Genomic DNA, 17,995 nt, shown 5'->3' on the forward strand with positions numbered 1-17,995 from the left:
CCCTCTGAGGGCTCAGTGTACAGTAAGCATGTTGTGCACAGTCCCAGAATACAGCAGAAATTATGCAGGATGAGATCTTTATGCGAGAGAGAATTTGACACTTGCAGGAATTAAATGACATTATGATGTGTTACTTTTGCACTCAACAGGCACAGAGGAGGTGGAGGTGACTGAAGGACAGAATGCTGTACTTCCCTGCCAGCTCGACCCTTCACTGCCTTACCCAAATGACCTCACTCTGTACTGGCAAATGCCTGGGCACAAAGACTACCCAGTTCACATCCTTAACAAAGGTGTGGAGGACCAAACCTACCAAAACAACACCTTTCGGAACAGGACTGCTCTCTTTTATAGTGAGCTTAAAAACGGAAACCTCAGTCTGACCATCCGCAATGTCTCTGTGCGGGAGAACAACACCATCTTCCAATGTTTTGCACATTCCAAAAGTTTTAAGGCCAACGTTGTAAACAGTGTTGTCCTACGAGTGAGGAGGAAAGACAGTTAGTATAGTTATTATTATTTTAATTCTCTTTCTCTCTTTGCTTATCTGGCTGTATCTTGTCATCTCTCTCTCTCTCTCTCTCTCTCTCTCTCTCTCTCTCTCTGCTTATCAGGCTGTCTCTTGTCATCTCTCTCTCTCTCTCTCTCTCTCTCTCTCTCTCTCTCTCTCTCTGCTTATCAGGCTGTCTCTTGTCATCTCTCTCTCTCTCTCTCTCTCTCTCTCTCTCTCTCTCTCTCTCTCTCTCTCTCTCTCTCTCTCTCTCTCTGCTTATCAGGCTGTCTCTTGTCATCTCTCTCTCTCTTCATCCAGCTGTAGCCTAAACCCCCACTGTTGTTTATTGTATCCAGCTGTTCAGGTTGAAGATGGTAATGCGACATGGATATCAGCGGCTTGGATTAGCACACTAGTGGGTGTCCTCCTCCTCATCATCATCATCCTCGTCATCAAGTGTGAGTTGCCAGTCTCGCAGTCTAAATTATAAATCATGCTACTCCCTGGGATGAAATAACCAAAACAACTTATGAAAGCACGTTATGCCTAACTGTGTAAACAATATACAATAAACCATCTTTTCTTTTGCTTCATTTTACACAAATTATTTGGGTAACACTTTATTTTAGGGATACATCTATTAGCATGAATACATACAATGTCCCTGTATAAGTAACTTTCAAGGCATGTACAAAGCAAAATGAAACATTTGTTAGGCATGTATTCGCAAATGTCTTGTTCATGCACAATAAGGGATTTATTACCAGTTTAACCTTAGTAAGGAGCTAGTAGGCCTTAGCGTTTGCTTAGTATATGCCTTACAAGCTACTTATGCAGGCATTAACATTGTATGTATTAGTGCTAATAGATGTATCCCTAAAATAAAATGTTACCATTATTTGTTGTGATAAATGCATTGCTTGATTGCATTGATCGATTTCAATCTCCATGTTTATTTTAGTGAACAGATGACGCAAGTCCTCCAGTATGCCTTGCCAAGGTCAGTATCACAAAACCTCTTGTTTTGCTTAGACTTCATGTGTATAGTAGGCCTACTATAAATCATTTTCCTGCAGCTTTAATGTATTTAATGTGTTTATTGTATGCCATGTTGCTCTGACAACCATTTGTAGAGGTGTTAACTGAAGGCATTATTTGAACAATATTTGAATGACAGATGAAGAGGCCAATCAAATTGCAGCAGCAACAGCAGCGACTGAGGCGAGGCAGCAGCAAAATGGGTCCGCCGTAACAGACCATGATGATCATCAACAAGGGGACTCTGTCAGGGTGACAGACCAGAGACGGCACAACTATTTAGCCAAGGCAGACCAGCGTGAGCAGAATGGACTAACAATGATAGACCACGATCAGCAAGAGGAACCAGCGGTGGTAGTCAAATATCAGCGGAATGGATGTGCTGAGGGGACCAGCCTGCACTTAAACGGATCTATGGCGCATGGAGCGATGAAGGACCAAGATCAGAACCTAGCCGTGATGGACCAGCACCAGTACGAGGGATCGGTTCTGAGAGATGACGACCAGCAGGACAGGTCAGCCATGATAGGTCAGCATCAGCAGAATGGATCTGCTCTGGGGGAGGGAAACCAGCCGATAGGATCAGCCATGAAGAGCGTGAACCAGCACAATGGATTTGCCATAAAGAGCGATAACCAGCAGAGTGGATCTGCTGGGCTGAGCCAAGTGCAGCTGAGTGGATTAGCCAAGAAGAACTGGGACCAGAACCAGGACCAGGAGAGGGGATCAGTGATGGGACATGACCAGGACCAGGAGAGGGGATCAGTGATGGGACATGACCAGGACCAGGAGAGGGGATCAGTGATGGGACATGACCAGGACCAGGAGAGGGGATCAGTGATGGGACATGACCAGGACCAGGAGAGGGGATCAGTGATGGGACATGACTGCCAGGATCAGCAGAATGGATCAGCTATGAGCGACGAGGATGAGCAAGAGGGATCAGTTCTGATTGGAGAGCAGCTGAGTGAATCAGCTGAGGGCACAGAGATGCAACAACAGCTAAAGCCTCTTCTCCAAGATGGACACAGAATAGGACAATCAGAAGGAAACTAGAGCAACCAAGAAACATATACAATAATAATAATAATAATAATAATAATAATAATAATAATAATAATAATAATAATAATAATAATATAGAAATGCACTCAGAGAGCGCAGACCTCCGCCAAGGACGCTGTTTGATAAAACATTTGACCACATTACACCCTATTTTTTTTCCCCAAGTCTTTCTGCCTTGTTTTTTAGGAGTTAGAAACTGAAATGTCAAAATTCTCCCTATCCCACAATGGTGGAGAATCTTAAAAAAAAAAATCCTGATGGTGATTGTGATCCGAATCACCACCAAAATTTAATCACTTGTTCTTTTTGTCATTTCCAACAACTCCACAGAGTTTCATCAAAATATGTTCACAACTTTTTGAATTATCCCACAGACAAACAGACAGACAGACAAACCAACACCATTGAAAACATAACCTCCTTGGCAGAGGTAATAATAATAATAATAAGTGTTGTTGTTCGATGTTTTTGGTAGTAGTAGTGCTACTAATCATAATAACAACAACAATAATACAACATTTCATGACACAGTGTTGGGGAGAAAGAGTGGAGAATGTAACTGAGCAAAATACAAATTTACATTATTAAGTGTGTGAAAGAACGAGATTCGGGAGCATACTATATACAGCTTTGTCATTTAGCTTTACGCCTCTTCGTCTATTATTTCCCTTATATCGGGGCGCCTATATAATCCCTAACATTTAATATATACAGAACCATGGTTGGTTTAATTGTCCAGTTGTGAAATGTGTCTTTGTAAAGTTTAAGTTTAAGCATTTACAATGTCATGTTTCACTCTGGATTTATACAGTCCTGTTTGAAAGGCTGTTTTCAATTTTTTTTTCAAAAGCATTAAGTATGACCATTTAAGACTCAAAGTCTCATATTATCCTTTTATTTGTATTGTTTCTTTTCTATTATCACTATGCATGTATTCTAATGGGGAATGGAAGAGTTTTAGCATTATACGACCTTGATTTTAGTTATATTATTTCTTTCTACTGTTTTGTTGGACTGTACTATAAGATCACTTTGCTTAGTTAGTAGGGAGACCCTGTGAGCTTTGGTGATGCAGAGCCTGGCCCTGCCCTGTGGTGACAGCATGGGGAGGTTTTGGATCCTAGTGCAGAGGGAACATCCACAGGTTTTAAAGTTCATCCCAATAGAAACAAACTATGCTATGCATGTGAATTGGTAACACATGTTGTGGCCTCATCTCACAATTTAAGATTAACAATTTATTAATATTTCAATAAAGCTAATCTTTTCATTTGGGGGGTTAAGATACTGAACCTTCTCCAGGCCGGGTCGAGACAGAAGGCCCTTAGGCCGCAGGAGAAAGACACCAGGAGGTCACCATGACCTGGTTCAGACAAGCTGGAAGATGCGCAAGTACTGATTTTAACTGTATCAATCTGGGATATTGTATGATGATGATCCATTGGTATGCGGCATCAGTGTTGTTGACATCACCCCTACATTCTATGATGGGATGTAACCTGTCGAGGTGGTGGGCTACGGCCTTGGATTACATTGTTACATTTTTCACCTGTCTGTTTTCGTTGCATTTCACAAAAGGTGAAGTTCTTCAATTTAATTTCAGTGTAATCTTTTTGATTTAATTAAATATGTTATTGGATAAAAAAAATTATACTTGCTTTTATTCTTTCATGCTTGTATTTTAAAAGGTCTACTTTAAACACCGTAAGTCATCTCTGTAACTCATTAACACTATAACTGTTGTAAATAACCATGTTATTATTGCTAACCACATTTAAATTATGTGTGAATGAGATTTTATAACTCAGCATTGAATTTCAATGCAGTCTTCTATGACCAAGCAAGGGAAACCCAAACACTTACGGTATATGCCGATGCCGTAGTGTTCTTATTGCATATTATTTAAAACACACACACACACACACACACACACACACACACACACACACACACACACACACACACACACACACACACACACACACACGTGTACACACAAACACGCAAACAAAAGAGTACATACCCAAGTGAAATATGCAAATGTTTCGGTCACAGTCTGGCATTATGGATGTTCTGACTTTGACTGAAACATTTGCACATTTCACTTGGGTAGCACTCTTTTTTCCCCTAAATGATATGCAATAAAAGTACACTATTGCATTGCCGACTATGGTGACAAAGGGGTCACTTGTTCCGGGCACAGGGAGACAAGGGATCCAGAATTGGGTCCTCAATACATTGTGTAAAGTAGCTGCCGACCCCTGCCTGAAATCCTAACGCTAGTGTGTGCAAAAACGTGTTAGTTGGCGTGTAAGATACTAATGTTTGGTTGGAGTGTCAGGAGCGCCGCTTACCTGCGTTCCCAGGACCAACCCAAGCAGCGTCCTCCATGGACGGCGAGCTCAGGCCAGAGCTCCCTCCAAGCTTGCTCTCCGACAGAGTTAGTTTAACGATGTGGGGAAAACCCCACGTAGAGTATAAAATCCCAAAAGGTTCAGTACATCAAAACCCGTCCACGCCAAGTCATAGTCCAAGCATGCAAGTAGACAATCCGTGAACGCAGGCTAACTCCAACACTAGCCCAACTGGCTCCAGCGTGCGAGTAGCAGGTGCCTGCTCCGCTCACCTGTTCACCTGGGCTGTGCCCCAAGTGATTCTCCCCTGCATCTGACCCCTGACCCTTTATGTAGGCCCAAGGACCCACAAGTCAGGCGGCGCCCCCGTGTGGTGTGACCGTGTTAGTGTTGTGTCTATTCCCAATGCATGCACCTAACCTTATCTCATTACAATTGTTTGTAACTGGATTTGGGGCCCTTTCAGGTGACTTTGTTCTGGGCTCTGCCAAAGCTGTCAGTGTTCCTGTGCGTGTTACCTCCATTGGAAGATGCGATCCCTTCAGGCCAAAATGTGGTCAGTCGTTACACAGTGAAATCCTGGCTGGCTGGACTGGTTGTAATTGTGTAGAGACAGAACCCTGGCAGGACACAGAGTGAAAAAGGCAGTTTTAATTAAACACTTAGAGGGGACCAATCAACTATATATAATGGAGGATGTTAAATCGACAAAGTGTTGAATTAACACTGTATTTTTCTTGTGTAGGCCTACTGCATATAAATACCACAGATGTCAAGACATTGCCTCATAGATTCAATCATTGCAATGTGTGAACAAATAGATCCTAATGAGCCCAAAAAGCACAACCACATTATTGTGAAATCACAAGTGCAGAAGTGTGGGTGACAAGTTTTTACCCTCTAAAATTGGAACCTGCACAATTGAAGAATACGCAGGCAAGCAAAAGCGAGTGAAAAGACGTAGGAGAAGTGTGTGGACATCCTGAAAGAAATGCAGAATAATGCAATCCAATGTGAGGAGTGACACAGCTGATGGCTGATGCTTCTTACTGTGTAGCGCATATCGTTCATTTTCAGAGAAAAAAAAACGAAAACAAATCCAAAGTTGAGTAATTCATAATAGGCCTAGTGGAAAACAACGCCTATTGGTTAAGCTAGGGGCTATCCTTATTGTCTAAGTTTTTGGGGTAATAAACAGGGCTCTAACTTGTTTTTTTCATCACCAGCCAAAATGGTAGGCCTATTAGGCTCAAAACCTCAAGGGTCAAAGCGGCTATTTGGTCTTTTCTACCAGTCAAACTCAAATTTCACCGCGCGGCGTTTGTAAAGCCTTGGTAGGCCTAAATATTACATTAATACAAGTTCCTTTATTATTAGTGATGTCAATGTAACTTTACTGTATTTAATGTAACTACTATTATTAATCATTACAATCCACGAAAAGCACTCGTAATCAACAGTAGGCCTATACTAATGTGTAGACCATTTTGAGTAAGTCATCATCATGCACTTCTTGGGATACAATTTGGAATGTTTTAGCAGCACGTGCGATGCTAAAATGTAGCAGATTGGAGCATAGGACATACAATTTTCACCAGCATTAGCAGCATTGGACATTTTACCCTACGTTTTTATTCGCGGGAGACTGAGTGCTTCCTACTGCAGCAGTATTTCACATTGCAGCATAAATACAGTTACGCTGTAAAAGTAAGACAAAGTTATATCAATGATTTTGTTTCTGGAAGTAGAAAGTGGGTGGGAACAGGCGACACGTAATTTCTCAGTGTCAGGGCATGTTATTTGGCATTGGATGGAGACGACTACTGCCATGCTTGCTAAACGACTAGCAGGCGGCAAAGGTCGCTAGCTTTTACTCAAGGCAGCAACTTACAGTATGGTCCTTTTGTGGAGACGTCGTTTGACATTTTGTTCTATTTGCATTTTTGAACAAGTACGATACGCTACGAATGAAAGAATAAGAATGAAGAATGAAAATGTGTCCAGCTTATTAACGTACGCTGACTGGGTACCGTGTGCGTTAGCATTATCATAGTGGAAAACGTTTGCGAAAGTAAATATTTAGTTTGAATTCGCCTTTTGTGAAGTGAGTCGAGTGTGCGGTGTGGAATTAAACCAGGAAATGTGTTACTTCCAAAAAAAATCGACTAAACATGGGCAATCACAACATCCTGATACATACTAGTCAGTTTAAATTGCCATAGCGCCCCCTTGTGCAGTGTACGTACCAGGATGGCCGAGTGGTTAAGGCGTTGGACTTAAGATCCAATGGACATATGTCCGCGTGGGTTCGAACCCCACTCCTGGTAATAACGTTTTGAGGCGCATATGATACAACTTTGTTCGAAATGTGTGACTCAGTCTTGTGTTCGGATAAGCAGATAACGCTGAACGGCCATGCTAATTGAATGTATCAATGCATGAAAATGTAACATCCACGAGCCTTGTGCAGTGAACAGGGCATCTCCTTCTTACTGCATTCATGAATTGTGGATCCGAAAGTTGAAAACAAGTGGAAATACTACTCAGTTACTTACCTGAATTTCCCCCTGGGGATAAATAAAGTTACTCTACTCTACTCTACTCTACTCACGAGCCTTGTGCAGTGAACAGGGTTGACTAAATGCGTGTCAACACAGTCGCCATCATGGCACTGACATGGCAAAATACTTAATTGCTTAGTATCTTACAAAAAGTACCATGCAACTCTGTTTTCGTTCATGTGTCACTTTTAAACTATTTAACTTGTGGAAATAAAAACATACCAGGTCATTTGGATTGACTCTCTACTTTGATTTGAAAAACAGACGTGACTCTTGAACAATTTAAATCAGGCACGTAGGCCCTACCCTATTTCACGATATATATAGGCTACAAAATGCACGTTCAATAATAAGTTTCATGTTTGGATTTGACGGGTCAAATTTCGGGTTTATCGACCATCAATGAAATGTATGTGTTGCAATTATCCATTAAACCAGTTTCCACATTAATTAAGCGCCAATCTGCACCAGTAAACACGTAGATAAACCAATCAGTAGGATAAAACGCGCATCTCCTTCTTACTGCATTCATGAATTGTGGATCCGAAAGTTGAAAACAAGTGGAAATACTACTCAGTTACTTACCTGAATTTACCCCTGGGGATAAATAAAGTTACTCTACTCTACTCTACTCTACTCTTTTTTTCCCCAGAGAACGGTAGAGACTGTTGAGACACTACGTTCCGTTACAATGTAGAATTTACGTTTACAATATTGCCTCCCTCTGGCCAATGTGGCATATTGCACATGAAATTGCAGAGTAGACATGATCCTTTAAATGAGTTGTGCTCTGAAACATATTCTAGTACTACGGCGAGGGTCACACCTACTGCGCAGAGACAGACTCTATTGAAGTACCAGTAGGCCTATGCTGTTATTGAAGCTACCAGTGATATTTGGAAATGAGTTTAAAACTCTTCTGATAGTCTAGAACTTAAGTCACTAAATGGCTTAGGCCCTATATATTGGAAATATGTTTGAGCAATATCATCTTAATATAAATTTTAGATCTACAGAATCTCCTCTTCTGGTTGTGCCCAGGGTCTAGTCTAGACAGGATGATATGACATTTAGTCATTAATCTGCAAAATGCTGGAACCATCTCCCTGTCCACAACAGGCTATCTTGTTTTAAATAAATTAAACAGCTGTATTCTCATGTATTCTCATCTGCCTGGTAATAGTCAGTTAATTACATGCCACCTATAACACAATATAGTTTCGTTTTCTTCTCTTTTCTCATAGCACATTGAATGACGTATGATAATGTGATAAGTAATTTTGATTGCTTGATTGATTGATTCAAATAGGCCTAATGGTTGAAGTAATATAGGGCCTACTATGCGCTTTGCTGCTACTTATCTATTATAGTTTTATTGTATTGTTTTGTATTTTTTTTCTGTTAATTATAAAGCACTTTGCTGTACTTTCAGTACAATAATGAAGTTGATGTAACTGTTGAAAACCAGTAGGGGGCACTATTAGAAAGCGCAATATGATAATAAAAAACCTCGGACAGTATGTCCATGTTGTGGTGGACATTTTTCCTGACAAAGTAAAGGAACTTTACAATGTTTTCTTGAATATTCTTCAGAATGTGGTGCAATAGATCACAGCATCACACCATGATGTTCATTTGCTTATCAACATTTAAGTAGGTATTTACTTAATAATTACTAATTACATTATAATTCTTTTTTCACTGCATTATTTTTTGCAAATACGATGATGACAACTCCAGTGAATCAATGTCGTGAAAGGAGCAGAGAACCTTTCGTAATAAATAATACATATTAAACAACCAGTTCGGTGATATATTATCCAAAGATCCCAACTTTTTTCATCCCAATGAGGGCACCAACACCAACCACTGGTCCACTTTGGTCGCCAGGGTGCACGGTCACGTGACGGCGCTCGCGCCATGTTTCCATCTCTACGTTTGCTAAGTTTTTTTCTTGGCTTGCGCAGGCAGCAGGCAAGGGAAAGGTAGCAACAGGAACAAAGTTCGGGAAGGGCTCGATTAAAGCTGCATTTTCGATCCGTCAGACGCCCAACTTCAGCGATACATAACAATCGGATTGCCGTGCTGTCTACGCAGTGGTGGGCAAGTACCTACCAGAGGGAGAGTGACATATTCCCCGACTTTTAATTGAGAATCTCGCCCCCTCCAACACATTTTTTTCTGGGAACGCGTTCAAGTGGAGTCTGGGTGTGGGTGAGAGAGAGTTGGTGCTGTGGTGCTGATGTGTTTCAAAATGTCTTAGGGGTCGAGACGAAAGAGAACGTGGAGACATCACTTTTTCCAACTGGTCCTCGCTAATTTCCTTTAAACTTTTGTGAGACTTTTCGGAACAGGACTCCCTGTAAGGTAGGAATAACTTATTGAATTCTGTCGTATATTTGCGAATAAAAACTTACTGAACTGTGACAAGAGTCTGAACCACATTAGTTTAGCCAGACGCTATTCAATTGCTGTGAAATTACGCATAGCAGCGTAATCATTTGATTGGCCCAATGTCTTGTCACTGTACTTAAAAGTTGATGATTGCCAGTGGTAAAACATTTGGTTCCAGGCCGCAAGGTGATGCACGCAGAAAGAGCTCTACCGGGACGGAGCATTGTGTATGAATGTGGCACATATGTGCGCGTTCATTGAGTAGCATAATACAGCGAGGTAATGTAAGGGGTGGCCACATAGAGGGTTGTATGCCAAGAGTCGCACGCAAAGCCGTTCTCATGTTGGTGCTTAATGTGATCGGATTAAAATTACACCATGAGAAACTAAAGTGCACATGAACGCGATTCAGCCCGAGTGAACACACACACACACACACACTGAGCTCATGTCATGTGCAACAGTGCAGATCCACCTGGACGAACAGGTACGAATCCATGCCAATGGAAAGTGGATGGTGCAAACAGAACACATGGACACACACACACAGTTTGTGTTTTGGTAAACTGTTACAGAATTTCTGCTTAGCTTGCTCCGTTTTGGGAAGCTTCAGGCTACGTGCCTGCACGGCTGAAGAGAAAGGGGGCATGGCTGTAGCGAGAGAGGGGAACTGAAATCCCGGCCAAATGGTGTTTTATTTCCACTTTTAGGGCTTACGTCACCCCGTGAGCCGCCCGCTGGCTGTTTATTTTCTGGCCCCTTCAGTTCCTTTCATGGCGCGCTCAACCTTCTTCGTTTCGTTCCCGGGGCCTCGTGCAGTAGAGCTTGCACGCGCGCTTGGCCTGTCCCAGGCGTCACCTCTCAGCATTCCTCCATTATCGGCGTGCGTGACGTCAGCTCTGATCTGACAGCCGGGCCCCTCAAAAGCTAAACTTGTGCAGAGGTCCAAACACACCCGAGCTAAATCCAGCAGTGTGTATGTCAGTCGTGTACTGTGTGTGCATGCATGATGTGTGCATGCATGATATGTTTGTTAGGCGGAGAGGGACAGATTGAGGGTGTGTGAGACTCAGTCCTCCTAAGTGCCTCTACTCTGGCCTGGCCACTTATCATCCATGGCTCAAGTTATGCATGCTTGACTCCCCAATCTTGACTCTCTCTCTCACTCACTCACTCACTCACTCACTCACTCACTCACTCACTCACTCACTCACTCACTCACTCACTCACTCACTCACTCACTCACTCACTCACTCAGACACACACACAGACACACACACAGACACACACACACACACTACACTCCTTTGGCTGCCTCCTCTTCTCTGAATACTCCACCCTGCAGTCTACTGTACGTAACATAGATGTGGCTATGGTAATGAATGCCTGTAGTTTACTCACACACACACACACACTCACTCAAACACACACACACACACACACACACACACACACACACACACACACACACACACACACACACACACACACACACACACACACACACACTCAAACACAGGGCCGCTGACAGCTTTGGGTAGACTCAGGACAGAGCGATCTGAAAGGGCCACCCTCTCAATACATTCAATGTAGTGAGGACCCTATTCTGGGCCTTTTGCTCTCTCTCTCTCTCTCTCTCTCTCTCTCTCTCTCTCTCTCTCTCTCTCTCTCTCTCTCTCTCTCTCTCTCTCTCTCTCTCTCTCTCTCTCTCTCTCTCTCTCTCTCTCTCTCTCTCTCTCTCTCTCTCTCTCTCTCTCTCTCTCTCTCTCTCTCCACCAGCACCACATGTTCCAGTGGTCACTGCTCGGCTCCCAGGCAGCTCCTCTGTGCCCAAGGCCTCTCCAAGGCTTGTGTGTGTGTTTGCCTGCAGACTGTAATTGAAGGCTAACCCACAGTAGGTTCAAAGCCAGCCCAGCCTTGGGGTTAGGGTGTGGTGTGGTACAGTCCGTCCCCTGGCTGGCTTGCTCGACTTCAGACTGCAGGGGACAACATTCTGTGTCTGCTGATGATCGAAGCCCTGTCCAGTTTATTCCACCACGAAACTCGCTGATTTGTGCACGGGTTCTTTTTGAGCCCCCTTACTTAAACATGGGGCCTTTCTTGGTCCCTTGACTTATGCATGGGGGTTTATCTGAGCCCCCTGACTGATTTGTACATGTAGTCTTTCTGTGTTCCGGACTTGTTAATGTGGTCTTTCTGAGTCTGCCGATTGACTTGTACACATGATCTTTTCTGAGTCTCCTGACCTGTACACGGGGTCTTAACTGAGTCATTTACTCGCTGTGCCAAAGGTTTGCAATACTTACCTTGTTGCTGACTGTAACACAACACAGTTTCAAAGCGCCACAAAGCACCCCGGCCCGACCTCATGAACGCCTTTGTGAACTTAGCAAGTTGTGTCTTATTCTGCAGATGATTTTAGGGACATCATTATGATATGCACCTTCAGAATGACAAGAAGCATGATGGACCAAGCTGTATCGCCCAGTCTGAGTCTAATGGCTAAAAAAGACTGCTGAACATAGTGATGTCATTGTTGGAAAAGTTACATGACACCCTTGTATTGGGAGGTGTACATCCGTCCCATGCTGACTTCACTTCTCCACACATCATGAATGGGCAACACCAATAACATGGAGTGAGTCGTTAATCACTTAATAGAATAGATGAGTTCTAAATTGTTGTTTTCCCCTGGCTGCGCGTCCCTGGCTGCACACAGCTCAACCTCTGATTGTTGGAAACCGCTGTCGGTCAAAAAATTAGCTCACGTGGTTGGCTACCAGTGTCTTGCCCCTCCTCACAACACTGTGTTTATTAACAAAAAAAACATGTATACTCATCTTCCTTTTACAGTGCCTCCGACCATTTTTCTCCATGTCGATCCCACACTATAACTGACCTAAGCAAAACAAAACGTGCCCGGCTGGTGAAGCAACATTTTCCCCAAACCAGTTTTAATTGCACTAGGCTGGTTTGACCAGTCTGCTTTCATTGTCTGGCCAAGAGCACAAAGAATCAGTCTCATAATGTCATTTTGTTTTGATTGACAAAGCGGGAAGGTGTGACGCTGAGTTTGCGTGATGGTGGTTACATTGATTTACCATATCCATTCCCAGGTAAGATATTGACTTGACTGTGCTGTCTGAATGACCCCTCTGTAATGCAAAGGCTGTTGAGTGCAAGGGTTTTCGAGAGTCTGCTGCTCTGGCAAAAAAGGGTTGTTGACACTGCAGTCCAACCAACAGCCGACTAATATCACCCCCCACCCCTTTCCGCTCTGCACAAGGGAGGTGTCGATTGGCTACAGTTGTTTGCTTTTTGACTGGAGTCCCTTTCTTAGTTTGACCTGTTCCTGTAGCCTACTTGTCGCGAGGCATGTGTAACTTGAAAATCCATAGGTTTTAATCTCAAGTAAAAGGGACTCTGAAAACACGTGATGACAATATGAATGTGTTCGTTAGCATTGCTCATTTGTTGTTTATGGTGTCTGTATGGTTGGTTGCCATTCTAATCCAATTCATGGGGGTATACTAAAAAGCTGGTTTAGTACTAAACCAGGTTAGGTTACCCTTGTGGTAGAGGTAAATCATATAAAAGAAGAGCCTGGAGTCCTAATTTCATTTTCTTAACTACATGATGCCTGCAGTTATATCTATTAGCAGGTGTACCACTTCATGTAGATTAACTAAGCCTGGTTTATCACTTCACCTTGTTCTTAGTATACCCCCAGGGTGCCGTTCATAGATTGCAACTGAGTGTGACTGTTTGGGCTATGGAGTGACTAGCTCAGGTGAAGCTGCTCTTAGAACAGCTCTTAGAACAGTTGAACCGCTCCGTGTTAGGCTGATTATCATCAACTTTCAAATCTCTAAGAGACTTCGTCTGACCGAGAGCATAACAATGAACTTTTTCCAAACTGCATGGTTGACCTGCCTCCCTAGGTTTGCTACTGGTTGACTGGTGTCAGACAAAGTGGGTGGAGTTCCCTATTCGGGAGATCAGAAACGATATTTCCATTGCTCTTGGCCTGACTAGAAGCAACGCAGATGTTGCATCACTAGAAGGGCATGGCCTGGCTAGCTCCGTGTCATATTTTTCAAACTTTATGGCTTAATTCAAAATTAAAATACACACGACAAAGTTTGGGTCAGTTTGCTAACTTACTTGACCAAAATACTGTATAGGTACTAGGTAGTTTATTAACTAACACAGATGATTAACCTGTGAGTTGTAAAATATTCAGACTTACTTGTTTACTATTGTTGAAAAGACTATTAGACAAAAGACTGTTGTTTTTTCACTCACCTCACTTCACTATTTCTCAGCACTTTGCTAGACACTCACTGCTATCATACTCATGACGCACGGGTGTATGTTCTTTCTCACAGGTGGTGTTCAGATCCGTGTGGGACGTACACCGATAGGTCTGTACTGGAACTTTCCCCAGCTGAGGAAGACATCACTGAGGAAGAGGAGTTGGAGGACGGCCACCTGGATTAAACATGGCCGACGCCGCGTCGCCCAGGGATACCGCAGAGGGCGGGACTGACAATGAGTTCACTGACATCATCAAGTGCAGAGCAGGTGGGTAGCCATGCGGTTGAACAGGAAGATGACTTGGCTGACTTGAGTCCTAGCTGTGCGTGTGTGCGTACGTGCGCGTGTGCGTGTTTTGCCTTTTTTGTATACGTCTACATTGTTTGTAATCTCTTGCATAGACTAAGTTTATATGCTATTATGTCAGTCCCTCTGTCCGTCTGTTTGAAACCGGTCTGATTTTTTGGAGGGTTGTGCGTGACATGGGTCTTTTGGAAAACTAACACAAAGTCTCCATTTCCATAATACGCATGGACGCAAACACACACTTCAGTTTTCACGTTCACCTGTTCATTCACATGCTGGAAAACTCACACCCATACACACACACACACACACACACACACACACAGCACACACACACACAGCACACACAGCACAAACAGTTCTCCGACCTGGTGAAAGTTGGCTTTGTTTGGCCATAAAAGGCATCTCTGTCAGCCTCTGAGACGCGTTAATGGCCATTAGGGTGCAATGGAACCGCAGTGCGTGTTTGTCCTGTGTGTGTGTATGTAGTTCACAAGGGAGTTGTGAACCTGACGATCTGATTATGTTCGGTTCAGCTTAATGGCCATACTGTAGCTGTCCATGTGCCCCTCTGAAAAGAGAGAGAGAGAGAGTGTGTGTGTGTGTGTGTGTGTGTGTGTGTGTGTGTGTGTGTGTGTGTGTGTGTGTGTGTGTGTGTGTGTGTGTGTGTGTGTGTGTGTGTGTGTGTGTGTGTATCTGTATATGTTTGTGTGTTTTATCATGCATGTGTGTTATCATAAACTCAACTGTGATTCCACTCATTACAAGAACTACCTGTAAAAAGAAAAAAACCCCTACTAAAACACATTAGCCTATACCACACTATGCTGATGCTTTAATCAAAAAGCAATATGGCATTATTTAGCTATAGGGTATTGTCTATTACAGTGGAGTTTCTAGTAAATGCCTTGCTATCGATATGGGATTTGGGAAGCTGCAACTGTCTGACTCCCACGATCAGCTCCAGACAACTGTCACAGCCTCCAAAAAGTGGTCCCCCTGGCATTTATTCAGTGTCATTTTCCATAAAGCAGGGATGACAAACTCAGGCCCTGAGGCCAAATTTGGCTCACGGAGCCATTTTATTTTAGCCTGGTCCTGACCATCCCATAATACTACCATTTAATTTCGTATTCATGGTCTGGAGCTTGTGTGATCCGACGCGATTGCAGGAAGTGGGAAGTTTGCACTCCAATCGCCAACAGTTACTCAACAACAACATAGTGCAGACCAGAGCCATTGGCGCAGACGTTTACGTCATTGTCACGAGTGTCCTCCCCCTTTTTCCCCCCACGTGGGCCGCTTAGTCGCTTATTGGCTGTTTTCTTTGGGGGGGATGAGGGTTGCGCAGCCAAATCCTACCGGCTGCAAACACTCCACAGAAAAGGGGGACCAGACTACCGTAGTGGTGCCAATCCTTTGGCGAAAGTACGTAGGATGGCTCGCGAGGCTAATTTTATTTGGCCTGTGAGACCATTTGAAATGTGTATTACAGTTGGCCCACATACACTATTAATATATAGAAATTATGACTTACAGGCAAAATGTTGTACGTCACAAGAATTATGAGTGGGTCCACGCTAGTGTTACAGCACATCCTAGCTCATAGAAGTATACGACAGCATAACTACATATGATGGGAATGTGTTATTTGCTTAGCTTGAAGTATGAAGCTTATGTTCTATATGCACAAAGTCGGGCCGCGACTTCATCCCAGATTTTAATTTTGGCCCACTGTGAATTTGAGTTTGCACCCCTGCCATAAAGCATTAGCCAATCGCTAACCCTGACTATGGTTCATGGCATTAGCCAATCGCTAACCCTGACAATGGTTCATGGCATTAGCCAATCGCTAACCCTGACAATGGTTCATGGCATTAGCCAATTGCTAACCCTGACTTTGGTCAGGGCAGTGTTGTGGTCAGCCCATTCCCATGGGCCGTCAGAACTTTGGGAACATGAGCCAAGGGTGGGTGTGGAGAGGTTGGAGGGGCATGCCCCAGGAATTTGGGAGTTTTCTGGGGAGGAGAGGAGAAAATGGAGGGAGAGGAGAGGAGAGGAGAGGAGGTTGCAGCTGAGTCCTGTGGGCCTCTTGCTTCCAGACCACAGCAGCCTACCCGCCCAGCTCCCCACAAACTACGGTCGGTTGCTTGGCAACAGCAGCTGTTGTGTTTTTGTTGAGTTTTGAAGACGTCGGCCGTGCTTTAACTTTGTGTGAGTGTGTGAAGAGTGTGAGATGGAGTCTGAGAGAGGTCTGTGTTAGAGGAAGAGTAGAAGAATGGAAAGAAAGAATGGATAGAGGAGGTTATTCTGCTTTGTGTGTCCCACCTTTTGAAGCCTGGTCAATGCCAGTGTCAATTTTTTTCTACTTTACCTACTCACTCCACTCACCATCTCTAGCTGTCTCGCTGTGGCTCTGCATTGTCACAACTCTCTCTCGCTCTCGCGCACTCTCTCTCTCTCTATCTCTCTCTCTTCATCCTCTCTCCTCTTTTCTGTCCCTATTAGGGATGCAAATTATCGATTAATTCATTAATCATTAGTTGATAGTCTTATCGATCGACTTACGATTAATTGATAAGCGGCGTTTTCCTGCCGAAATCTCAGTGTTTCTCGGAAAAAATCTACTAAATATAAACATTTTAATAAAAAATTGAGATAAAATGCCACATTTAAATGAATTCAATTTAAATTATTTAATTCAAAGGTGATTTAAATATTCTCACTATTCACACCCCTCTTCACACACACTCTTCACATGCTCATTTCACCTGGGTGTCTTTTCAGTTGAATTGTCGATTAATTGCGATTAATGTTTTTTAATCGATTAATGCATTGATCGTTTAAAGTCGATTAATCGATGAACGGTTTGCATCCCTAGTCCCTATCTCTTTTCTCTCTCCGACTTTCTTTCATTCATTCATTCATTCATTCATTCATGTATTTTTGTGTTCTTTTGAATTACTCTCATTCCTTTTGCTTTTTTGCTCTTCTGCACCTTTCACATCTCCTTCCTTTCTTGGTTTGTGTCACTGCCGTCATTCCAGAGCTATCTCGCACTGCAATTTGTCTTTTCTTCTCTGAATCTTTCTTTCCCTCGCTTATGTTATCGCTCTTGTTTTTTTTGTACTCTCATTCGCTCACTCGCTCCCTCGCTCCGTCCTGCCATGTAATGAGTCTCTCTCTCTCTCCACTGCAAGCCTTTCACAGCTACCTGCTGCTTCCCTCACACCATTCCTGTGTGTCAGGCACATGACACACATGCACGACGCACACTCACATGCATGCACACACGCACGCACGCACGCACACATGATTCATGTACTACACTCAACATGGACACATTTCACTCATTCTTTCTCTCTTTCTCTCTGTCTCTCTTTCTCTCTGTCTCTCTCTCTCTCTCTCTCTCTCTCTCTCTGTCTCTCTCTCGCTCGCTCGCTCTCTCTCTCTCTCTCTCTCTCTCT

The 17,995-nt window shown here is 43.3% G+C and overlaps 1 protein-coding gene and 1 non-coding gene across 2 annotated transcripts in view; both read left to right on the forward strand.

Moving 5' to 3' along the window:
• The first annotated feature begins 7,194 nt into the window (after positions 1 to 7,194).
• On the forward strand, positions 7,195 to 7,277 carry trnal-uaa (transfer RNA leucine (anticodon UAA)). Its single transcript has one exon. It is a non-coding gene; the product is annotated as a tRNA-Leu (tRNA).
• Positions 7,278 to 9,440: 2,163 nt separating this feature from the next.
• utrn (utrophin) overlaps positions 9,441 to 17,995 on the forward strand; it is a 281,604-nt gene continuing 273,049 nt past the window's right edge. Inside the window, exons 1-2 of the mRNA XM_063223012.1 lie at positions 9,441 to 9,878; positions 14,294 to 14,489. Of these exons, the coding sequence (XP_063079082.1) occupies positions 14,408 to 14,489 (82 nt within the window). The 5' untranslated portion in view covers positions 9,441 to 9,878; positions 14,294 to 14,407. The remainder of the gene's footprint in view (positions 9,879 to 14,293; positions 14,490 to 17,995) is intronic.

The sequence above is a fragment of the Engraulis encrasicolus genome, chromosome 18 (assembly GCF_034702125.1).
Source record: "Engraulis encrasicolus isolate BLACKSEA-1 chromosome 18, IST_EnEncr_1.0, whole genome shotgun sequence".
Taxonomy (NCBI): Eukaryota; Metazoa; Chordata; class Actinopteri; order Clupeiformes; family Engraulidae; genus Engraulis; species Engraulis encrasicolus.